Source organism: Eschrichtius robustus, chromosome 16 (assembly GCF_028021215.1).
Source record: "Eschrichtius robustus isolate mEscRob2 chromosome 16, mEscRob2.pri, whole genome shotgun sequence".
Classification (NCBI taxonomy): Eukaryota; Metazoa; Chordata; class Mammalia; order Artiodactyla; family Eschrichtiidae; genus Eschrichtius; species Eschrichtius robustus.
Genome location: NC_090839.1, coordinates 19,062,056 through 19,085,438, shown reverse-complemented (window position 1 = coordinate 19,085,438; position 23,383 = coordinate 19,062,056). Strand labels below are relative to the sequence as shown.

General features: G+C 59.8%; 2 protein-coding genes across 11 annotated transcripts; one reads left to right on the top strand and one right to left on the bottom strand.

Moving 5' to 3' along the window:
- The first annotated feature begins 551 nt into the window (after window positions 1–551).
- LPIN3 (lipin 3) lies at window positions 552–17,559 on the top strand. Of its 10 annotated transcripts, none has more exons than XM_068565485.1 (22): window positions 554–685; window positions 1,349–1,401; window positions 4,242–4,382; window positions 4,473–4,671; window positions 5,763–5,858; window positions 6,809–7,074; window positions 7,280–7,363; window positions 7,889–8,009; window positions 8,177–8,519; window positions 9,465–9,564; window positions 9,705–9,865; window positions 10,265–10,358; window positions 10,429–10,498; window positions 12,116–12,208; window positions 12,285–12,331; window positions 13,055–13,256; window positions 14,235–14,383; window positions 14,580–14,666; window positions 15,119–15,271; window positions 15,504–15,618; window positions 15,707–15,810; window positions 16,003–17,559. In XM_068565485.1, the coding sequence occupies exons 4-22, from the start codon at window positions 4,480–4,482 to the stop codon at window positions 16,145–16,147; spliced, it is 2,622 nt and encodes an 873-aa protein (XP_068421586.1). In that variant the 5' UTR covers window positions 554–685; window positions 1,349–1,401; window positions 4,242–4,382; window positions 4,473–4,479; the 3' UTR covers window positions 16,148–17,559. The 10 variants fall into 10 exon arrangements, with proteins under 10 accessions (XP_068421590.1, XP_068421586.1, XP_068421589.1 ...); XM_068565487.1 differs by having other exon boundaries at window positions 563–637; XM_068565489.1 differs by lacking the exon at window positions 1,349–1,401 and having other exon boundaries at window positions 552–637.
- A 587-nt stretch (window positions 17,560–18,146) lies between these two features.
- On the bottom strand, window positions 18,147–23,175 carry EMILIN3 (elastin microfibril interfacer 3). Its single transcript, XM_068524956.1, has 4 exons — window positions 22,994–23,175; window positions 21,590–21,712; window positions 20,196–20,419; window positions 18,147–19,933 (listed from the first exon to the last, which is right to left on the bottom strand). Exons 1-4 carry the CDS (start codon window positions 23,158–23,160, stop codon window positions 18,147–18,149), a joined length of 2,301 nt encoding a protein of 766 aa, XP_068381057.1. The 5' UTR covers window positions 23,161–23,175.
- Window positions 23,176–23,383: the final 208 nt, after the last annotated feature.

Genomic DNA, 23,383 nt, shown 5'->3' with positions numbered 1-23,383 from the left:
TAGTTATTCAAGCGAATATGAAATTACAGCTGTGGGCTCTGTGAGTGTATAATACGAGGGTCCGGTCCAGCCTTCAGGGTGGTGGTGGGGGTGGGAGTCAAAGCTGCCCCCGAGAGGGGACTTTTGAGCGCCAGGTGCCTCACAAAGTCATTTCAGGTAATCTCGAAAATCCTGCAAGGTGGCTATCCCCTTTGACAAAGTAGAAAAATGGGGTCAGATTGGGGAAAGAATTTACCAGTCACACAGCGAGCTAGGAGCAAAGCCAGGAAGGTTTAGGTCGGCTCGATTGGAAAGTCTCTGCTTTTCCGCCGCTCCTGGAGGTAGGGCTGGTGGCGGGCCACTGGGACGTTCCTTCGAGGAACGCTAGGGCGCGGGGCAGGACGGGCTGGAGCCGGAGTGGGCGGAGCCTGGAGCCTGGCCTCGCCCCGCACTCTATAAGGTGAAAGGACGCCCTTGGGCGTGGGGACTGGGCGGGGGCGGGGTCTCTTTGGGGGGTGGAGTCTAGACGGATTGGGACTTGCAGAGGCCGCCCTTGGCTCGTGGAAGGGGCGGAACCGGGATCTCACCCAGTCCTAGAGGAGCCGGAAGTGCCTAGTGAGTGCGGGGCCGAAAACACCTGCTGATCCTGTGCACTCAGGTAGAAGCGGCAGCTCCGGGGCCCGGAGTCCGGTGGGCAGCTCCTCAGGTAGGGTCCAACTAGAGCCAGAGATGAGGTACCCCTCCCCCGCCCCACCCTGCCCCGCCCATCTGTCCTGCCATCTGACCCTCATTCCTTCCCGTTCCCGGGCCTGAGGGGCCGGCTTCACTTCATCCCTCTTCCCGATCCAGGGGCTGCGGGGGCCCCCCGGACATCCAGAATGTGGGATCGGGAGAGAATAAGATGTAAAAACCTCTCAGGGGAAAAGTTTCACCCCAACTTCCCTCCAGACTAACTGAGTCACCTTGGGGAAGACACCCACCCTCTCTGGTACTGAGTGTCCTCAGTTGCAAAACAGGGTCTGACCCTTGCCCACCTGCCCTGAGACTGGGCAGGTCAGATGAAGTAGCCGTGAAGGCTACTGGGGATCCTGGGTGGAGCTGTCTCCCTTCCCTGTGGTCCTACACGGAGAGCCACATCCCCACCCCTCCCCGAATCTGGGAGCCCAGAAAGGCTGAGGGCTGACAACCAGGGCAGCTTGTTCTGGCTTTCCTGTGGTGGGATTGTGTGCAGGCCTGGGAGGCATGTGGATGTTCCCAGAGTAGGCTCTGAGGCCTGGGCACCTCTTGAGGCCCTCCTGGAGCAAACAGCGGGGCCACCATCATGCAGGACCTTGAATGCCAAGTTAAGAAGTCTAAACTCTCAACTCAGGGCAGGGGCAGTGCATTGGAGTCTGACCTGTCGTGCCCTCAGGACCAGCCCGGGTGAGTGGGGCTGTCACGGTTCCAAAAACTATGCTGCTGCTGCTAGGTGGCGTGGGTGGGCATTTACTGCATGCTACTGCTTTACACGAATTATGTCATGAATTCCTCATGCATCCCTTATGTTATCCCCATTCCAGAGGCCGCAAATGAGGCTCAGAGAGGTGAAGTGACTTGCACAGGGTCACAACTAGTAAGTGTCAGGGAGGGGATTAGAATCCAGACAGTCTCGTGCGTTAACCACAGTGCCTGCTGTCACCCAGGATCTGGGCATTGGTCATAAAGCCTTGACCTAGGCACCTGGAGGAGAAAGGAGGGGCCAGATGAGCAGGAAATTGGGGAATAGGACTCAGAGGGCTCGGGAGGGAGGGGTACCCATGAGTCCTGAGAGGAATTCAGCTGACCAGGTTCCCCAGGGGAAGATGAAGTGTTTGATTTTAGACATGTTAGTTTGGGGGTGAAGGGTGGTATAGGGGAGCCAAGAGGAGCTCTCCTCCATCTGGAGCAGACCAAGGAGGCAGAGCTGGTCCTGGGGGCAGGAGATGCCTTCAGGGATGGGTGCAGGTAGCGGAGAGGAGCCCAGGGCTTGGCTCACAGGAGTCCCCCTCCCTCTCCACAATGCTAAGCAGGCAGAGATGGGGGCATCCACTCGTGGGGCGGGAGGAGCAAGGAGAGGAATGAATTCTAGGCTCCCATGACATTAGAGCTGAGAAGGTCTAAGAAATCCAGGCCTCGTTTCATAGAAGGGGAAACTGAGGTCAGCAAGTTACTTGCCCGAGAGTACTCCATGGGTGGATCAGAGTAGGACCCAGGTGCCCACAGGTACTCCCTTTGCCATTCCGCTCTTTCTGCTATTTCAGTGGCTCTCAACTGGGGGCAATTTTGTCCAGCAGGGGACATTTGACAAAGTTTAGAGACAATTTGGTTGTCACAGCTGGAGGTAGGGTGCTACCTGGCATCTAGTGGGTAGACTAGGAATGCTGCTAAATGTCTTACAACACTCCCGCCAACCCTGCAACAAAGAAGTATCCAGCCCCAAGCAGCAGGGGTGGCGAAGCTGAGAAGCTCAGTAGTAGATGGATCTGAGCCTGTCTCCTCTGCCCCCTCCCCATCCACCCACCCACCACCTGCACTTTAGCTCTCAGCAGAGCAGATAGCTCAGACTTGGGCTGCCAGCTGGGCAGAACTTTGCCCCCACTCCCGGTGTGCCCCTCCCATGCATGCTTCTTTATCTTCCTGGAAGCTTCTGGAGTCTTCTCTGCTTTTCCTGGGCACAGTGGTCTAGAGCCCTGCCTACCACATGTCTCTCCTTGTCAGTCGGTCTGTCTCCCCAGACCCATATTCAGACTTTGGTGTTAGGGACAGAGAAACCAAAGTGGGAGTTTTCACCTATCACATAGCAGGTGCCTTGCAGATAAAAGATGTATTCAATTTGAGTGACATTTTCGGGGTCCAAAGAGTTTCATTTTTTATCCCAAATTTTCACTTTAGCAAATCTCACAGGACCTTATGTTTGTGAAGCTCTCCGTTTCTAACCAGCTCCCAGGTGATGCTGGGCCCTGGGCCACATTCTGAGTGTCGAGGCATTACAGGGCTGTGCAGAGGTGGGCTGGGGGCTGGGCGGCCCTCTCTGCCGACAACGGTGGTGTGGTTTGGGGACCATGGAGGGGAAGGAACCATGGTATGGAATCAGGAAACCAGGATATGAGTCTTCACTCCCTCCCCCCATCTATGGCCTATTAGCTTCATAAGGTTTGGATAAGTCACTTGACTTTTTTGAAGGGTGATCTTGCATGGCAGGCAGACCTCCAGGGGTTCTGATGCAAGGTCAGAGGGAAGTGCCCTGTGGAGCTGGGCTGGTTTTGGGTCCTGGCAGCCAGAAGGGCATAGGCCACTGGCGAGGCCAGCAGAGAAGGGGCGATGAGCTGAAGCTGGTGGGGGCGGGCACCATGCCAGGGTGGAGGTGGCTCTCATTATGGCCCTGGCTCTTCTCTGCGGCTGCTACAGCTCCTGCCTCTGGCTCACCCAGCTCTGCCTGGTGTGGGAGAGCTGGAGGGACCAGTCTGGCTGGGGGAAGAAGGAACAGCTTTGATGGGCCAGGGGCCAGCCCAAGGCCTGAATGTGGGTCTGAGGAGTAGGGGTCGGGGGCTGAGAACTATGTCCTAGAGACACTGGGGTCAGGTTGTAGCCATGGACGGGCTTCCCACATGTCCCAGGGAGACTGGGAAGAATTTTGGAGTTTGGGCCTTAAATTTTGTAGTTTGGGCCCAGCTATAGGGGGTGCCCTACTGCAAGCATCTGAGAGCTGGGCAGAGCCTTAGGTACCTGGGTTACCCCCACCCCTGGTCCCCCACAAATTAGCCACAATAGCCCAGCAAGGTCCCTTCCAACTCCTAGGACCAGGAGGCAGCAAGACAGCTGAACCCATTTCTCAGATGGAAAAACTGAGGCTCCCTCCTCCCCACTTCTGGAAAGAGATCAGCCTTCAGGACTGTCACCTGTTACCCAGAAGGGCCCTGGGCCTGATCTATCATGAGGCTGCCCCTCACTGCACCCCAGGGAGGGGTGCCTGTCCCCACAGTTGGGCCATCCCAGTGGTTCACACCGAGGGCTCTGCAATCACACAGGCCTGTATGCGAACCCTGGCTCCTCTCTTGGCTAGTGGTGAGGCCGTGGGCAAGTCACTCCACCTCTGGCTTGTCTGTAAACAGGGATAATGAAACCTGCTCGGCCAGCCTGGCAGGTTGTTGTAAAGATGAAATGAGCCGCGGTCATTATCATTACTCATGGCATTTAGAGGCTCACAGCGCCCCATGGCCTTACCCGGTGCCCTGATTTGACAGATGTGGGCAGCAGCCCTTGGAGAAGGGAGGCAGCCGTCCAAGAGCCCCACGGCCAGTGGGGATTAGAGCCCACGTCTTCAGGCGCACCTCCCACGCCATCACTGCTGCCCCTCTGCAGAGGCGCCCCGAGGACCACACGCTGTAAGCCTGGGGTCCCAGGGGTCAGGCTGCAGAGCCCCGTACGGAGGGCGGTGGCCAGGCCTTGGTCCCAGCGCCGCCTCCCTTTACCAGCACAGCCATGAACTACGTGGGGCAGCTGGCGGAGACTGTGTTTGGGACGGTGAAGGGGCTGTACCAGGGCCTGAACCCGGCCACGCTGACCGGGGGCATCGATGTGCTGGTGGTGAGGCAGGCGGACGGCTCCTTCCGGTGCTCGCCCTTCCACGTGCGCTTCGGCAAGCTGGGCGTCCTGCGCTCACGGGAGAAGGTGGTGAGTGATGGCGGTAGAGGGACCTCTGCAGGGCGCGCTCAGGAAGCCGGGGTAGTCACTGCAGTCCCAGGACACGAACCAGACCTCCCTGGGGCAGGGATGTGTCCTCTGGACAGGCTTCCCTTCCTTTGTATTTTCTTGGAAGGTTTTGGGTTGGTTTGGGGGTTTTGGTCCAGGAGGGCCCCTATTTTCCCCTGGAAGCAGCACAGCGGGGCAGCCTTCTGTACTGGGGCCATCAGACCTGGCTCCAGCTTCCTGAGACCTTACCTGTGTGTTCCTGGTAAGTCACTTCACCTGAACAAATTGATACACTCTCATTACCTGGTGATTAAATAAGAGATGATAACACTGTCCCAGGGCGAGGCATGGGGGTGATACTCAAAAATTACCTCCTCACTCTTAGGAAACCGGCACTATCTTCATGGGGCTCAGGTGAACGTGACAGATTTTTGTTAGCACTGAGTTCTGGTGTGTGAATAGAGGTTTGGTGGGCCCAAACCCCCTTCACACTGGGGTGACTGTGAATCTTCCAGAATCCTAATGGGAGAGTGTAACCTTGCGGGAGACAGTATAGCTAAGTGGTTAAGAGCTTGCGTTGTGGATTCAGACCTTCTGGGTTCATAGTAATTCCCAGAGAATTACTTAACCCCTCTGAGCCTCAGTTTCCTCATCTATAAAGTGGGGATAATGATGGGAGGTACTGCCAGGGGTTGCTGTGAAGATGGTCTATGTAACACACTGGACAAAGTGCCCAGGAAAGGGTCATTCTTACTGTTGTTCATGTTACCCACAAATGTTCGGGCACTCTCCTGCGGGTTGGGGACACACAGTGACAAGACTGGATCGTGTTCTTGTTCTTATGGGCTGTGGGAGAGAGAGGAACACAGAAACCAAGCATAAACAAGAATACTGAGATGGTGAGTAGAGACCCTCAGAGTCTCCCCGAGGTCTGGGGGGAGAGAGTTCCAGAAAGTGCGGTGCTGGGGCAGCAGGGAGCCTGTGTCTCCAGGACCAGCTGGGAGTCCAGTGGACTGAAGCATGGGAGTAAGATCCGACGGTGGGGACCCCCATCCCACCACGCCCCATTACAGGTAGACATCGAGATCAATGGGGAGCCAGTGGACTTGCACATGAAGCTGGGGGACAGCGGGGAGGCCTTCTTCATCCAGGAGCTGGAGAGCGATGTGGTAAGTGCCTCTGGGCCTGCCTGGCCCTGTCTCTTCACTAGTGCTCCCTCCAGGCGGGGCCTGGGGATTTGTCACTGTCCCCACCGTGGGGAGGACCCCATAGGCGAGGGTCTGAGGCAGGGGCATCAGGATGTGCTGGTGGACCCTGGGGAGGGATGGGGGGGATGGGGGCAGGAAGGGCTGGCGCTTCTTTTGGGGAAGTTTTCTCAGAAGAGGACACTTGAGCTGGGCCCCTGAAGGGGGAAAAGGAGGCCCTCCCTGGGCAACTTGGAGAGGAGGAGGGTGCCGAGCAATGGCCGGGACTGGAAAGCATAAGATGGCTTGTTGTGGATCTGGTGCCGGCTTGGGGCGGCTGGAACATGGACGTGTGGGAGTGGGGAAGGAGCAGAGGGGTGTTTGCAGAAGGGAGGCAGGGCCCAGCAGAAGCCAGTAGAGGTGTTTAAAGTTTTGACAAACTTTAATTGAGCCCCTACTGTACTGTATGCCAGACACCGCAGTAGACCTGGATGAGGGGTGACCCCTGCCAAAAAAGAAGGTTCCCAGACTAGCCTGGGAGACAGACATGTGAACAACAGATGAAAGAACTATTTGGTTATTGCAGTGAAGGGGGTTGGAACTGAGGCTGAAAAAAGTCAGGGCAAGCTTCCTGGAGGAGGTGACACCTGGCTGAGTCTTACAAGGGGAAGTAGGTGTCTGCTGTGGTAGATGTGGGCAGGGGAGATGAGAGGCTGATGCCCAGGTTTCTGTCTGGACTGTGTGGTTGCCGTGGGCTGCCAGAGGTGCAGGCACCCCTGGGATTGGGGCCGCTTTATCTCTGTTAGGGAATTTTGAGGCCAGCAACAGTTACAAGGCCATGCTACCGCTGGCTCTGTCCAGCCTCCAGGCCTGTTTTCCTGCCCCCTGTCCCCAAGCTGCAGAACCCTCAGCCCTGCCCCTGGTCTGCTCCACAGGAAGACATGCCTCCCCACCTGTGCACATCACCCATCCCTTGGGGGGGCCTGTCTGGGTTCCCTTCGGACTCCCAGCTGGGCACAGCCAGCGAGCCTGAGGCCAGCATCGTGGGCACAGCCTCCACGGGGTGGAAGAAGAAGCGTCGCAGGAGGAAACCCAGGCGGAAGGAGGACACGGTGGCAGCCGATTCTAGTTCGGAGGAGCTGGAGGCAGGCACTGGGAGTGAGCTATCCCTGCTGGAAGAGCCGAGGCCGGAGCCCCCAGGGTATGTAGGGGGTTGAGGGTGTAGGAATGCCACTTGGGGTTCAAGCACAGTGTCCTCTGCTGATGCTGTGTGACCCTGGGCAAGGTCCTTGACCTCTCTGGCCTTTAGTTGCTTTGCTTCATCAAGCCCCTGATGTCCAGGCTTCCATGCCCTGCCCAGGTTGCCTGTCCTATCAGTGACCATTTATTTCCCTGTGGTCCCGCAGCAGTGTCCAGCCAGAAGGAGAGTTCTCACCGCAGCCGAAAGACACCTACCCCTACTCCGATGGAGAGTGGCCCCCCCAGGCCAGGTGAGAGTCCAGGTGGGCTACAGGCAGAGGCTCAAAGCCAAGGTCTCAGAGGGGCCTCCATTTACATTTTTCTGATGAATAATGACATAGAACATATTTATTGTGTTTACCAGCCATTTGTATGTCTTTTCAGTAAAGTGTTGACATTCAAGTCTTTTGCCCATTTTTTTTTATTGTGGTAGAATACACATAACATAAAATTTACCATTTGAAAGGGCACAATTCAGTGGCATTTAGTATATTCACAATGTTGTATGACCATCACCCCTTATCCAATTCCACAACTTTTTCATCACCCTTAGTGGAAACCCTACACCCATTAAGAAGTCACAACCTTGCCCATTGTTTCGTTTTGTTTTGTTTTTTCTACTGGATTGCCTTCTTGTTGATTTACAGGAGTTCCTTATACATTCTGGATCCAACACTGGCATAAATACGTGTTGCAGAAAAAATTTTCCCAGGCCAAGGAGGGCGGCAGGGGGTGGCAGGCTGGCTTGGGGGCCTCTGAGTTCTTGCTTCCTGCAGCCTCTCAACGGGTGGGCTAACATCCCCCAAGAGTGACTCGGAGCTGGAGCTGCGGACCCTCGAACCCATCCCCTTGAGAGCTGAGTCCCACATGCAGTGGGCCTGGGGGAGGCTGCCTAAGGTGAGTTCCCCTGTGTCAACCCTCCATCCTTACCTTTCAGGGGCTCCGTGGCCCCTGCGGGTCGGGACTGGAGTGACTTGAGACTTGGGCCACCTCCCTGAGGCCTTGTGGGGTGTGGGGGGCAGGCCCTGCACTGCCCCCGTCTTCCCCCGTTTGTTTGATTGAAGGTGGGCAAAGCTGAGTGGCCCGAGTCCTCAGTGGTCCCTGATGGCAGCTCCAAGACAGCCTCTCCACCTCAGGGGGCGCCCAGCACCCCCTCTGCCTCTGTGGTTGGCGTGGACCCTTCGGGAATTCCAATCCTGCAAACAGGGCCTGGCACCGACCTTCTTCACCCTGACACGGAGGTGCCTGCTCTGGTGGGTCCCCCTCTCCAACCCCCTGAGAGAGAGGAAACCAAGACTCAGAGTTCCGGGGATGTGGGCCTCCCTCCTCCCTCTGAGTCGTGGAGCTGGGCTGCTTTGGAGGCCCCTGCTTGCACAGGGCAGCCAGAGGGGATCTCCAGGAGGAAAGGTGAGTGATGGCTGGACCCCTCCCACTGCTTCCCTGGCCTCATGTTATCCCCTGGGTGGACTCTGGAATTTCAAGCATGTTTGAGCACCTACTGTGTTCCGAGCACTGTTTCTGGCTCCGGCCCTCATGGGACTCACAGTCCAGAGGGGCAGACAGATGACAGACACATAACAGGAAGAGCATGATGTTGGGGGGGCGGGACGCAGGACAGAATCATTGGTTGGGACGGGGGCTATTTAAATCATGTGGCCAGGGATGACCTCTCTGCGCAGGTGATGCCTGAGCTGAGACATGGGCCATAAAGATCCAGCCAAGTGAGGACCAGGGGAAGAGAATTCTAGGCAGAGGGAACAGCAAGGCCATGAGGAGGGAGAGAGGTTTCATGTCTAGGAACTGAGGCAGGTGGTGTGTCTTGAGCGAGGCCAGGGAGAGGGTTGGGAGGGGAAGCTGGCACCTGTGCTATCCAGATGGGTAGTTACTGGCTATATGTGGCTATTTAAAATTATATTTAAATGAATTAAAATTAAATAACACTTGGAGGACTTCCCTGGCGGTCCAGTGGTTAAGACTCCGTACCTCCACTGCAAGGGGTGCGGGTGCGATCCCTTGCTGGGAACTAAGATCCCATATGCCACACGGCGTGGCGAAAAGAAAAAGAAGAATTAATTAACACTTAAAATTCTATTTTTCCATCACACCACATTTTAAGTATGCCCAATAGCCTTGTGTGGCCAGCAGCTACCCTACTGGACAGTGCAGACATAGGACTTTTCTAGCACTGCAGGAAGTTCTACTGGACAGTGCAGACATAGGACTTTTCTAGCACTGCAGGAAGTTCTACTGGACGGTGCCACCTTAAGGCGTTCAAAGGCAGGGGGACGCACACTGATCACAACAGTAGTCCTCACGGGTTAGGTCTACAGATGTCCCCTCCTCTGCTCTCAGGCTCCCTGAAGAGAAGCCAGCACCTGGGCCCCAGCGAAATCTACCTGGATGACTTGCCCTCCCTGGATTCTGAGAATGCAGCCCTTTACTTCCCCCAGAGGTACCTGGGTTCTGGACACCAGGGTGTCCTGGAATTGGGGCCTGTGGGGCTAGGAATCGGCTATCAGGGGCCTGGGAGGGCTCCAGCCCCTCCTCCCAGCCTCCTTGTATTCATGTCGCTATTGGCCCCTTTGTCCCCAGCGACTGTGGGCGGGGGGCCAGGAAGTGGAGTGAAACCGGAAGCCAAAAGTCTCTGGGAGGCTGCAACCCTGAGCGGGAGCCAGAGCCCGCTCTGGACACAGCGGACACAGTAGTGCTGTCCCTCTCTGGGGGCCTGGCTGACAGCGGAGACATCTCTGTGGGTATGCTCAACTGTGGCCCCCACCCCTCCAAGGACTGAGCCCAGGGGACGGGAGAAGAGAGGGAAGACCCCGGGGCGGGGGTGGGGGTAGCAGAGGTGTGCATGAGTCTGGGGTTTGTGGAGCCCACCCTCGGCCAGCAAGCGCTGGGCATCTCCAAGACCCCATGAAGCAAATGCTGAGTCATGCTAAGCTGTGACTTATCCTGTGAATCCAGGATGGCTAGTGCCTGGGGTGGGACCATCAGGTGCCAAAACCCCAGGTAGCAAGGAGCCCTGCTAAGTCGAAGACCCAAGTTGCAGGAGGCCTGAGCAGCAGAGGTGGGACAGCTGGGAGGGGCGGGGGCAACGGGTCACGTGGGATGTGCTGGCCTCACCCCTCGCTCTCTGCCTCTGTGCCCAGAGAAGTTCAACCAGCACATCGTCTCCTACCAGGACCTCGCCCAAAACCCCGGCCTCCTGGACGACCCGAACCTGGTGGTGAAGATCAATGAGAAGTGGGTACCAGGGCTGGGCGGCTGGATCGCCCCACCCTCCACGGCCCTAACACCCTTTCTGTCTCTCTAGGCATTATAACTGGGCTGTAGCCGCCTCCATGATCCTCTCCCTGCAAGCTTTCCAGAGAAACTTGCCCAAGGTAATGGTTATAGCACCCCTGGGCCTCCTGGGGGACGTGGCCATAGCCTTGGGGTCGGGGGCCCTTGGCAAGGAACTGGAGGGTGGGCAGAGATGGGCCTGGGGCTGCAGGACCCACTCTGAGAGAAGAGACCCAGGTCCTCTGAAGCCTTGCCCCAGGCTGTGTGGACGAAGCACCCCCCTGCTTCCCTGGTTTCCTGGCATGGCTGAATCCATTTGGATTGGATTTAGACTTTACTTCAAAGGAATTCAGGACAAACCAGAGGCGACAGGGACATGCCTTCAACAGGAGGTTTTTGGACCTGCGAGACAGTCTTGGGACATGGAGGTCCTACCCCTCACTTTCTTCTGAGACCCTCTCCAGGCTGGGCTGCAGGGGCTTGCTTTATCAGCACACAGTTATTGAGTACCTACTGTGTGCCAGGCCCAGACTGGGGACAGTCATGCCCTCATAGGAAGACAGTTAATGAAAGACTCAGCCAAATGAATATAAAATTCAACTGTGAGTACTGGGAAGGAGAGGTCTGGGGTGCTTTGAGAACCTCCAACAGGGGGTTTGCTGAGCAAGTGCCCACCGGGTAGAGGTCTGAAGGATGAGTAGGCAAGGGGTGGGGAACAGCATGTGCAGATGCTCAGAGGTGGGAAGGAGCAGCCTCTATAGTCCCTCCCAGAACCTCTATCCTGTGCAGGGCTGGCCTGCACCTGCCCCTGCTGCCCCTCTGGGAGCCATTCAGTGCCCCACCCTGGTCTGGCCCATCATTACTGGCTTGGCTTGCCCAAAGAACATCACTCACCTGATGTTGACAGCTGGTGCCTCCCTTTGGTGATGCCCAGCTCTGTCCTCTGGCTGGCTCTGGGTTTGAGCAAGGACCCAGAGCTTGTGGGAAGAGAGAGGGTCCCCCCATGCTTGCCTTTCCTCACCTTACCCAGACAGACCCACCACCTAGGGGAAACTCCCCCAGCCTGTTCCCAGCCCCAGTGGACACCCTGGCTGTTTTCCTCCTGACGCGTTCTCCATTCTGTGTTTGCAGGAAGCTGATATGTCTCCTAGGTGGGCCTGGGCCCTCCCTGGGTTTATCTAGCACAAATCTAATCAGAATTTTTCACAGGGTCATGTTGTCCCCACCAGACAATGACGGTAACAAGCAGAGAGGGAGGCTGTTCACGGGATAGATCACTGACCTTAGGAATTGCCCATGTTGGTCTTGGAGGTTGAGGGTGGTACTGACTAGAGACTGTCCCTGCCCCCAGTTGGTGGCATCATGCAGGGAGAGCCAGATCTTGAGAAACTCCCAAAGCGCTGCCTTTAGCTACTGGAGTAGGGAGACTGATCCACAAGATCTGGAGGCCAGGCCAAGGCTGGGCTAGAGCTGGAGGGGTCAGGGCTGGGGTGGAGTGGAGGCAGGCAGAAGTGGCCCTTGTTCTCCCATGCTTATCTCCTTGAATCAGTGCTCAGAATCCCAAGATGGGGGTGAGTATGCTTCTTTAGCCTCCAGACGTTGATAGCACCTTGCTGTAGGGTCAGCCCCAGACTCTGGGCCCATGGGGGCCCCAAGGGCAATGTAAGGTGGGTTTGTGTGGTACAGGAAAAAATGCCATGGCCTTCATCTGCCCGCAGAGCACCGTGGACAAGCTGGAGAAGGAAAAGATGCCCCGGAAGGGAGGGCGGTGGTGGTTTTCCTGGCGATGCAGGGACTTTCCAGCCAAGGAGGTGGGTGGTCATGTCCACAGGGCGGGGCCGGCACAGGCAGGAGGCGGGGTTCACTAGATGGATATTCTCCCCACAGTGCAGTGCCCGGAGGGAGAAAACCACAGCGCGGCAGCAGCAGCTGGGGTGAGCTGGATCTCCTGCCTGGGGCTCTGCAGCTGGAGCTCAGCCTGGGAAAGATCACTGTGGGAGCGGGGGTGGAGCCAGAACCCCTCCCCTGCCATGGGTCTTTGTCACTCTGCAATCACTTCTACACCTCTTCTTTCTCCTGGGACGTGTCCCCATGTCACAGATGGGAAAACCTAGATACACCGAAGTTCTCACAGCCGGGAAGTGGCAGGGCTGGAATGGGTACCCAGACTCCCGGCCCAGACAAAGGGCTACCATACGAAGGTGGAGTAGGGCTTCCTCTCTCCACCAGGGGCCAGCTGACCTTGCTTCCTTTTTTCACGTCTGAAGTGACCCAGAATGTCCAAGGCTGGGTGGGGGGTGATCAAGGACGGACTGACTGCCTCCCACAGCAGGTGGGATTGGCCATGATGCAATTCTAGATTTTTCTGGGACACATCCCCAAAGCAGGTTCCAGCATCCTGGCTGTGGAGAGCAGTCTGGGGGCTGGGCGCCCCGGGTCTCTGCTCCAGCTCTGCAGTCACCGTTCTGGGTGTAGACTACTGGCCTATATCCTGATGTCTGCTGCCACCCCCAAAATGGGTGGCATCTAGAGGGAGGGGTCCTTAGAGGGGCAGGGACGAGCAGCAGACTCCTTGCGGCCTGGGTGAGGGGTGGGCACCTACCAAGGAGTGAAGGCCTTGGCTGGGGGAAGTGGCTCAAGAGCCGGGCTGCCCGCAGGGAGAAGACCGAAGCCCCAAGCAGTGAGGACGATGCCCCCTCCCCGCCCCTCTCGCCTCCGGCCCACACTCCTGCCTACAAGAAGTCCCTCCGCCTCTCCTCCAATCAGATCACTCCTGCCTACAAGAAGTCCCTCCGCCTCTCCTCCAATCAGATCACTCCTGCCTACAAGAAGTCCCTCCGCCTCTCCTCCAATCAGATCGTAAGTGTGTGCAGGTGTGGGAGTGGCAGGCCTGCGATGATTGTGTTCCCGGGGCCCTGAGGGCCCGGCTGAGGAACGGCTTGTGTTCAGCAAAGCCCAGAATCCATCTCTGTGGCAGCCCCCTGCCAGCCTCTGCTTGCGTCATCCGGGGACAGCTTCCTGTGCCGCTTCTTCACGTGCCAGCCCATTCTCTGTTGGATGTTCTCGCTAGAAAAGCCCCCTCTTATGTCATCTTAAAATGCCTACCTGCGGTGGGTTGGCTGGCTCTGGTCTGCCTTTGGGAGCTACAGGAACCAAACGGCTGATGACAGCCTCTCAGATTCTGGCAACCCCAGGCCCCCAAGTCACACCTTTGAGTAACTGTGGCTCCTGTAATGTTTTCTTCCTGAGTGGAACTCTGTGGTCAGAGAGGTGCCCAGGAGAGTCTGGCACACCTGATACAGAGTGGCTGCCCTCTGTGTGGTTCCCTGGGGCTCACACCCAACTTGGGGTCAGCCAGGTCACAGGCTGTGGCTAAGAGCTGCCCTGATCCTTATCTTTGGAACAAGGACAGGGCTAGGTCTCTCTTTGGGGGGGATGTCCCAGGTACCCTAGCCCCAGGCAGGAGGCTGCCTGTGGAGATCCCCACAGGGCCCCCTCTGTGGAGTGGGGTGTCCCTCTGCCCAGAGCAGTGCTGGCCCCAAGGCTGACCTGAGAAACCTGGACAGGGTCATGGGCCAGGCTTGGTCCGTGAGCCCCATCTCAAAGCTCCTATGCCTGGAGCTTTGCAGGCCCCACCAGCACCCCTCACTTCCTCCTTGCAGCCACCTTCTGCCCACATGGCTGTCTCTGATGAACTCAGGAAGGTTCTTGAGTTTGGAGGAACAGGAGAAAGAGAGGCCCGTGGAGATGGAAGGCCACAGTTCTGGGGGGGGGGAGGCGGTGGGCGGACAGCGTCCAGCTGAGGCAGCTCACAGTTCCCCCCTTGCCTGGTCTCAGCGGCGCCTGAACCTGCAAGAAGGTGCCAACAATGTGGTCTTCAGCGTGACCACCCAGTACCAGGGCACCTGCCGCTGTAGGGCCACCATCTACCTGTGGAAATGGGATGACAGGGTGATCATCTCAGACATTGATGGCACCATCACCAAGTGAGACCCGGTCGGCCGTGGAGGGGGAGAGGGAGGGCCTGGGGACTTGCCTCCCTCTGTGCTGGGGGGTGGGGGGGACAAGGAGAGAGGCCCTCCCCTCCCAATGGGCCATCCTGGGACGGGGGCGGGGCCACACCCACAGAGCAGGAGGGCCATGTGGGGCTGCCTTGGCGTGACTGTTACTCTGTGGGTCTAGGTCGGATGCCTTGGGCCACATTCTGCCCCAGCTGGGGAAAGACTGGACACATCAGGGCATCACTAGGCTCTACCACAAAATCCACCTGTGAGTACCTGCACTGGGCTGGGGTGGGACTCCAGGGAGGGAGTGACAAGATGTCTTAGAATGGCCTGGCCTCAGCCCCGGGAAGCCAGGCTTGGGGACCCACAGGGAAGGAGACCGGGGGAGGTCCCTGGCATGCTGAGACCTACTGGTCCTCAGTTCTCCTGTGAAAGACTTGTCTCTTGGGGCTGTGGTCGGGCTCTGAGTTTAGCTGCTGGCCTTCCTGCTGTAGGCAAAGCCTACAGACTTGCCCGAGTCCTCACCTATCCTGGTCCACCTGGGCCTCAGGACTCTGTGCACGCTTCTTCTACCTCTCAGGCCTGGCTCAGCTCTTCTCCTAAGTCCCATCCTTGCAGAGGCACCAGGGTTGGGCTGAGCTGGCCGAAGCCCAGAAGGCGAGATGGGGATGGCTGGTCTCTGACGGCTCTGTGCTACCCCTTTGTCCCGCCCCCCAGAAATGGGTACAAGTTCCTGTACTGCTCGGCACGGGCCATCGGCATGGCGGACCTCACCAAGGGGTACCTGCAGTGGGTGAACGAGCGGGGCTGTGGCCTCCCCGAGGGCCCCATCCTGCTGTCTCCCAGCAGCCTCTTCTCCGCCCTGCACAGGTAACCGCCCTGCACAGGTAACCACCCCGCATAGGTAACCTCCCCACGGGATGTGAGCCCACAGCCCAGCGGGGGGTTGCACAGGCCCACTGCCAGCCCAGCCCAGCCCAGGCTGGGCCGGCATCAGGCCTCGCTCAGGTGTCCACTGGGTCAGACCCTGTAGCACTGTCACCTCACCCTGCCATCCTCTGGTCGCTAACCCCTTCCCTGCCCATGGCCCCGACTGCCGCAGGGAGGTGATTGAGAAGAAGCCGGAGGTGTTCAAGATTGCCTGCCTGAGTGACATCCAGCAGCTCTTTCTGCCCCAGGAACAGCCCTTCTATGCCGCCTTTGGGAACAGGCCCAACGTGAGTGTCCCCTCCATGGCAGGGGTGGGGAGCCTGAGCCACCTTCTCCACACCTCCCAGCCCACCGAGCCCTCCTTGTCTCCTGTAGGATGTCACTGCCTACCGGCAGGTCGGCCTGCCTACATCCCGCATCTTCACAGTCAACCCCCGGGGAGAGCTCAGCCAGGAGCTCATGAGGAATCACAAGTCCACGTGAGGCCAAACCCTGCCACGTGCCTACACACCCCAGCCTCTCCCTGGGACCCAGTGCCACCCCACCCCACCCCTGCCAGGGACCCCCTCCCCGGTCCAGGGCTCCCAGGCAGGATGTAAGGTCTCCACCTGCTGTGATGGGGCCGAAGCCCAGCAGGAGCTGAGGCTCACTCCAGCACCTCCTGCCCGTAGGTACGAACGGCTCGGCGAGGTGGTTGAACTCCTCTTCCCACCTGTGGCCCGTGGCCCCAGCACAGACTTGGCCAACCCTGAATACAGCAACTTCTGCTACTGGCGGGAGCCACTGGCCCCTGTGGACCTCGACGCCTTGGCCTGAACGAGCCCTGGCTGCTCCCCAGAACTGTGTGTCCCAGGGCACGGGGGTTGGAAGTTGGATGCTGCAGGGCCAACCCACTGAAGGGGAGGAGGGGGCTGCGGGCTAGTTGTGGCCTCTCCTGTCCCCTGCCTTTACCAGCTGAGCCGTGCTACAGGCCTCAGCGTGGCCCTGCCCTGTAGCCATTAAGTGACTGGGTCCTTGCAGGGTTCTCCATACCCTTGATATCTGTCCCGGTCACCCTGGGACCCTGCCTCTACTCCTGATAGGACAGAGACAAGAGGGAAGCACCTATGAGGCTTGAGACCTGTGAGCCCAGGAAAGGGTTGGGGGCAGCCATCAATCAGGGAAGAAATTTTCCCCCGGCCCACTTCGGGGAGCCTGGACCGTACCCTCTGAAGCTAGACCCTACATAGCCCTGGCCCCTTCCCATAGCTCTGGAGCCAGACATCACTGCTCTCCCATGCTGGTGCCCTGATATCTCAGCACATCCCAATCCCAGATACTCTAGGGCCCCTCCAACATCTGGGAAGCAGGGATCCCAGGGCAGTGCCAGGGCTGAGGGGGTGTGGCTCCCATTTGGCTTAGTACACACCCAGCTGCCATCCCTGCCCCTCCCCATACCTCCACTGAGGACACAGCCCCAAACCCTGCCAGGACAGGTGCCTGGCCTCCCCCAGCCTTTGCCAGTCATTTCACTGCCCACATAGCTGCTGAGTAAGCTCCTGCCCGAGGAGCTGTGGGAAGCAGGGCTGACACCCCACTGCAGCCTTCCCGCCTACTGCCTTTGGGGAAGAAAGTTCCTTTAGACAGGCTAAAAGCTTTAATCCAGGCCTGCCCTCCCCCAACAGCACCAAAGTGGAGGGCAGAACACCAAATGTCAGGAACCAGAAGGTGGGGCTGCAGGGACCTGCAAAACAGCACGGAAGGGCCCGAGCTGCCGTGGGGAAACTGAGGCTGGGAGCCTCAGCAGGGATGGGCCTCTGGGGCGTACACGGGCCAGACGAACGCTTGTGTCCTCATGTTTTCATACCTGAATTTCTCACCACTTTGTGAACATCCGGGCAGGGCTGGGGTTTTCCAAGGATGTTGGAAACTAGGCCTGGAGCCCTTTCCCTCCAGCTGTGGCCTCCTGCCCAGGGTCTGGCCTCATTCAGGCCATGATGTACATGAGGGCCGCCCTTTGGAGAGAGGCCCTAACGTGGGGTGGGGGGAGATTCTCCCCCAAGTGGAAAGGAGAGGATCATGTGGGGACCAGAGTACCCCAAAAACATCTTTGGGGAGGGGAAGGAAAAGGATAAATTACAGTGGGAGGCATGTCCAAACAGATCACTTGGACCCCATCCTTTCCTCTGGGAATCCACGGCTGCCTAAGCCCTCACCTTGGGAGGGAATCAAAAGGAATAAAGAGAACTCTCCACTGAGTCCTTGTGTTTCCATTCTGTCCTGAAGGACCTGTAGGGTGGTGGAAACCTCTGGTCCTTAGTTCAGAAACAGCATCCTTGAAGCTGCCAGGTGGGAGGACAGTGCCAGTGGGCACTACCTTCCTGAAGAAACCAAGCCCAGGTGGCTGAGAAGCCAAGGGGGCAGGGGGACCAGAAGCCTCTAAGGGCTTGGAGCTGTTGTCCATGGGCAAAGGGAGATGCAGAGAGACTGCTGTCTGAGAAGGGACCTGAAGGTCTGCACAGATGCTAACTGGTGTGTCTGCAGAACAGCAATTTACAGACCGTGGATGGTGCGGTCTCTTGGGGCCACCCCGGCCTGCAGGCACGACGTACTGGCCTTGACCGCGATCCTGAATTGCCCAGTTGGTGCAGCACCAAGCGTGGATATTGGTGCCTGGACAGTCAGGTGGAGCTGGACCAACACTGTTCCTTCAGGGCCCTCTGAAATGGCATCTGCGCTGGCCAGGGGAGGCTGGGAGGCACTGCTAGGCAAGGCTGGGCTCTGGGGGAGGGTGCCCAGGGTTGGCGGGATCTGGGGGTTGGCCTGTCCAGCCCACCTAGTCGGCCTGCCCTGCCCGGACCTGCTCGGCCAGCTGGGCCCGGCAGTCCAGCAGGTCATCCCGGAGGCGGGCAATGTCCTTTGCGTGCTGGGCCAGCGTGCGGTTCAGCTGGTCCACGTGGTCCCACAGGCCCTCCCTGGGCCCGAGGGACTCAGCCACCAAGCTGTCCAGGCCCGCAGCCAGCAGGCCCAGCCTCCCACAGGTACCTTCCACTTGCGCCACCCTCTGGTCGAAGTGGCCCACCGCGAGCTGCAGTTCCTGGGCTGTGTCCTGGCAGCGGCTCAGCCCGCCAGCCACACTGGCCACGCCGGCCTTGAGTTGCTCCAGCTGCCCCCGCAGGCTCAGGACCTGCCTGTGGCCAGCCCGAAGCCACGAGCCTTGGCTGCTGACCTGCTCCTGGATGGCGTGGACCTCAGCCTCCACCTTGCGTTCCCGCTCATCCAGGGATGTGTTGGCGGCCAAGAGGGCATCAGAATACTGGCTGACAGAGTCACTGAGGCCCGTGAGCGACTTGCTCACAGAGTTCAGATTGACCTTGAGCAGGGTGATCTCGCCTTGGAGGGAGCCGCCCGTTGCTTCTGCCAGCTGCCCCTGGACCTCAGCCACGGTGCCATTGAGCTGCTGGAGCAGGGCCGCATGGCTGGCCACCTGGCGTAGGAGGGCCTCGCTCCGGCTCTGCCAGGCCTTCACTTCGGCCACGAGATTGTCCAGGATGGCTGAGGTGGTCCTAGGGGTACACGAGGCCTCCAGTGAAAGCAGCCGTTGTTCCAGCACGGCCAGCTCCGTCTGCACGAGGGGCCGAGCCGATCTGCCTGGAGGAGCGCTATCGTGGCTCGGCTCCCCAGCCAGCGTCAGCAGGCGTTCCTCCAGCCTCTGCACGCGCTCTTCCAGCGTGGTGTGGAAGCCACGCACACCCCAGCCCCCCTCCTCCATCTCCAGACAGCAGCCCCTGGCTCCACCCTCTGTGCCGTTGACGGTCTCCAAGCCCTCCAGCAGCCCATCCACGCCCCCCTCGAGCATGGCAGCAGAGAGCCGCGTGAGGTCATTCCCGTCGGGGGGGCTGTGGCCCCTCTGGGCCTCGGTCACTGCCTGCAGCTTCCTCTCGAGGCTGTCCACGCGGGTACTGATCAAGGCCAGCTGGCCACAGCAGCGGCCCCTGCCAGCCACGCCCAAGCCCTGCAGCCGGGTACCCAGCTGTGAGAGCTCCCGGCGCAGGGCCAGCTCCCGGCCATCCAGGCTCTGGTGCAGCCTCCGGCTGGCCGCCTGGCCCTCCTCCAACTGCTGCCGCACCTCCTGCACCCGTAGGTCGCACGCATTCTGGACACCCTGCAGCTTCTGCTCGAAGCCATCCAGCAGGCTCCCCCAGAGTCGGTGCAGCCGTCGGTCCACATACTCGTCCAGCAGCGCCAGGGAGGTGAGCGGAGACGGAGGGGCCTCCCGCAGCCGCTGCAGGTGAGCCTCGTGGCCGAGGGCCAGTCCATGCACCTCGTCCAGCAGCTGCACCTTGGTCCGGAGTGTGCTGCTCACCTCTGTCACCTTGCTCAGGATCTCATCCAGAGGAGGAGTGAGTGGTCCTCCAGCTCTGTCTCTGGGGTTCACAAACCCCTCGGGGATGACCCCGAAGCCCACAGGGGCAGCAGGAGCACTGGGGCCACCAGTCACCCTGTTGGGGTCTTCGTGGCTGGCCACCAGGCCCCTGAGGGTACCATATGCTTGTGCCAGGCGCTGGACATCACCCTCCAGGCGTTCCAGCCGTTCACCAAACAGCCCTGGGCCTTTCCTTCCTGGGAAAGAGGAGGAGAGAACCCCAGGGTCATCACTGGCCTGGCTCTCTCAGCTTGTCCTGTTGCCGGGCCACCTGAGAGGTTTTCTGGTCTGAGCCAACCTTGCTGGGTATGGTTCCCCCAGCTGTGGGAGGGGGCTCTGGGGGCTCACCCTCACGTCCAGCACGAGATGCACCCTCCCCAGCCCTGATCGGGCTCAGCCAGCTTGTGTCAGTCCCCAGAAACCGATCACCTTGGCGAGGGTCTCCATGGGCAGACTCACCGTGGGGGCTCGAGGCTGCTCTGCTAGAAGGAAGGGGCCTGGGGCCTGGGCCCACCTGCCCCGAGGGAACCTGGGGCTCAGGCTCCGGCTGAGGTGGGGTGGCCGCATGGTCCGTGAGATGCTCGGGGCAGCCTTCTCCAGCGAGGCCGGGGCAGCAACGCCAGGCGAGGTCCGTCACTGTCTTGTAGCCCACCTTGTATTTGGGTCTGAGCACTGTGCGGTACCTGGACCAGGGGCGGGCAGAGGGCAGGGCTCTGTACCTGTGGGCTGAGGCTCCTGCCTCCTGGCGAGTGACCTTGCCCCCTGGCTGGGGTCCAGGGCCACTCCAGACATTGGCAGAAGGTCTAGATGTCTCCCAGCTTCACTACACCACCAGCATTTTTCCTTCTTCTGTGCTTAAGGTGACAGGCGGTGGGGTGGAAGCAGGCCTTGTGGAGGCTCAGAGATGCGTTAGGGGAGGGGGCAGGTAGAAGCCCTGCCCCATCTTGTTTGCTTGGGGAAAGGCTAGTGGGAATTTAGCCTCAAGACTCCCAAGACCACTTGGACACCCTTTGGCTCATACTGCCATCAGAAATTCCACTCTGGCTTTGGGGGTACCTTGAAAACTTTTGACAAAACCCCTGCCCCTCCCTCTGGGTGGATGAGGGGTACAGCACTAGAGCTGGGGCAGGCAGCCCTTCACACTGCCTGGGGGCCACTCCCTACCTGGGGGCCACTTAGTTCTTTCCTCTCCTTCCTGGCCTACTCTGGGAATTCAGCTCTGGTCCTAGAAGCTGGCGGAATGGCACCTCTGATTTTGAGCACAGCAGGGAAGGCCCAGGGGTGCAAGGCAGCGCTCACCACATGTACTCTCTCCCCTGTTCAGCTGTGTACCTGTTTACCCACTGACACATGGGAATAAACAGGTCTGTTTTCAAGCACATGTTTGAACGTCTCCAAGTACAGACATGTGCATCACGCCTGCATGCAACACGTCCTCACAGCCCACCTGTCTGGCTGAAGCCCCAGAAATCTGGCTTCCCTCCTCTCACCCTTGGCCTGCCTTCTCCACGGTCACCACAACCCTCCCTGAGTCTACCCAGGGATCAACCATTGCTGGTGTGACCCTCTGCTCTCCCCTGCCCCCAGCCACCCCCCCTTGCCTCTGCTGCTTCTTCCTTGCCTTGCGCTGCTTCTCCCCTGGGAGCCCTCCCCTGGGTCCCCTTGGGGGCTCCAACCGAGCCTGCCCTGGCTCCCCCCCGGCCCCCTCCAAATGGCCTGTGTTGGGGCAGGGGTAGGCTCTTTGGAGTCCAAGGAGTTATAACCCTTGTGGAGCTGGCTGCTACCCTCAGCTGAAGGCAGGCCTGGGGCTTATGCCCAGGGATCCTGAGTCGGTGGGATGGGGGTGCACTCACGTGACTGTCCCGGGGCACTTGGGCCCCCATCCACACTGCCGGTATTCAGCCTTTATGTAGTTCTCCGCTCCCTCCTGTAGGACACAGGTCACATTCCTGTGTACAATGTAGGCACAGAGGGCCCTGCAGGGGGAAATGGCATCCTTGGAATATCTGGCCTGTGCCAGGCCCACTGAGGCTTCTACTCCTCCCCTCCCCAAGCTGTGGGCCTAGGAAGGAGACCAGACTCCCATCTCTCCTCTTTTCCTTCTTCTTGTTCCCGGGATCCAGAGCCCTTGGCCTGGGGTCCTGCCCCACTGCTGGTCTCTCCAATCCCAGCCTCGCCAGTGGGCTGGTCACTGGGCTAAGTAAGTGCTGTACTGAACCAGGAGCCCAGTGCAGCTGCCTCCCTGCCTGGGGAAGAGGCCCACCCTGGATTCCCCTCAAGAGCCTTGCCACACTCCCCACCCTCCTCCAACTCCTTCACTGGCTCTCAACTCCTCATCTCGGCATTGAAGCTTCTGAGAGCCCAACATACTGCCTTTGAGACCACACTTCTCATCTTTCCTCCCGACTGACTCCTGGGAAAATACATCCCACCCTGTAATTTTCCCACCCCTGCCTTTGCTTCTGGTTGCTCCCTCTCAGATCACTTTTTGTACCACCTCCTCCAGGAAGCCTGCTCTGATGTGCCCAGGCCTACTGAGTGTCAGCCATGGGCTGGGTACACTCCTCCTATAATACCTCTCAAACTCAGCTAGAGTTCACATTCAGCTAGCACCCCAGGCAGAGGCCCTAACTCACCTGAAGCTACTAAAGACCAGAAGCTGAGGCAGGGGAGGACACAAGGGCTAGGGAGGCTGCTGCCTGGCATAAGCCGACCACCTGTGGACTGCTATTGGGCTCTGGAGCCACAACACGGGCCCAGGACCCAGGAGCCCCCACCAGCTCTCCGGCCCAGCTACGTTGGGCCTCCCAAAGGGTCGCAGGGGTCCAGGCTGAGCACGGGAGGGGTCGAGCCGCCGGGCGCACGGCCTCCATCTCCTACCTGGCGGGGCAGGGGAGAGATGAGAGGCCCTGGCACGGGATGGGGGTGGCCCCGCATGCTCCGCGTCGCGGACCGCCCGCCCTCCCTCCTCTCCCTCCACCTGGTCCACAGCGCCCGGAGTCTGCACACAGCGCAGCTGGAAAATGTTACTTCGCTGGAAAGGTTTCCGCGGGCACTGCCAGTATCCCAGCCGCCGCGCCAGGCCCCGTCGGCTTCTTTTCCTTCGCCAGCCCCGCAGCCCCCCGGAGCGTGGGGCGCCCGCCCGGGCGGGGGCTCGTCCTGGGGTGCCCGGGGCCCCCGCGCGCGACCGGGGCAGGTGGGAGCGCCGCCCGGGCCCATCCCTCCCGCTTCCCGCCCGCGGCGCGGCCCGCGCTTACTTGTGCGGCCCCGGGCGCAGCCGCGGGCGCCATCCCGTCGTGTAGAGGCTGTAGCGGGAGGCACCGGGCGGCGCGGGCCGCGCGAGGAGCGGGGTGCCCTTGGCCTGCGCCCCCGAGAGCAGCGCCGCGACGGCGCACAGCCAGACCGGCAGGCGGCGGCGACCCATCGCAGCCCCCGGGTCTCCACCTGGCCCCGCGCGGGCCAGTGTGTCCCGCCGGGTGTGCGCCCGCCGCCCCGCCGCTCGCCCGCCCGGGTCCCGCCGCCGGTCGCGGCCCCCGGAGCTCGCTGGCCCGGCCGCCTGGCGCTTCGCGGCGGCTGCGTCCCGCCGAGTGGCCGGCGCTGCTCGCGCCTGGGGCCGCCGAGGGGAGGCGGGAGGCGGGCTCTGCGCG

Excerpts from the sequence above, each read along its gene's own strand:
- LPIN3 (XM_068565489.1), top strand. The coding sequence starts at position 4,480 with ATGAACTACGTGGGGCAGCTGGCGGAGACTGTGTTTGGGACGGTGAAG. Across the intron at positions 9,866-10,264 it reads CAGCGGAGACATCTCTGTGG|AGAAGTTCAACCAGCACATC; the intron begins GTATGCTCAACT and ends CTCTGTGCCCAG. Across the intron at positions 14,384-14,579 it reads ATTGATGGCACCATCACCAA|GTCGGATGCCTTGGGCCACA; the intron begins GTGAGACCCGGT and ends CTGTGGGTCTAG.
- EMILIN3 (XM_068524956.1), bottom strand. The coding sequence starts at position 23,160 with ATGGGTCGCCGCCGCCTGCCGGTCTGGCTGTGCGCCGTCGCGGCGCTG. Across the intron at positions 21,713-22,993 it reads CTGCGCCCGGGGCCGCACAA|GGCCCTCTGTGCCTACATTG; the intron begins GTAAGCGCGGGC and ends TTCCCCCTGCAG. Across the intron at positions 19,934-20,195 it reads AGCAGCCTCGAGCCCCCACG|GAAGGAAAGGCCCAGGGCTG; the intron begins GTGAGTCTGCCC and ends CCTCTTTCCCAG.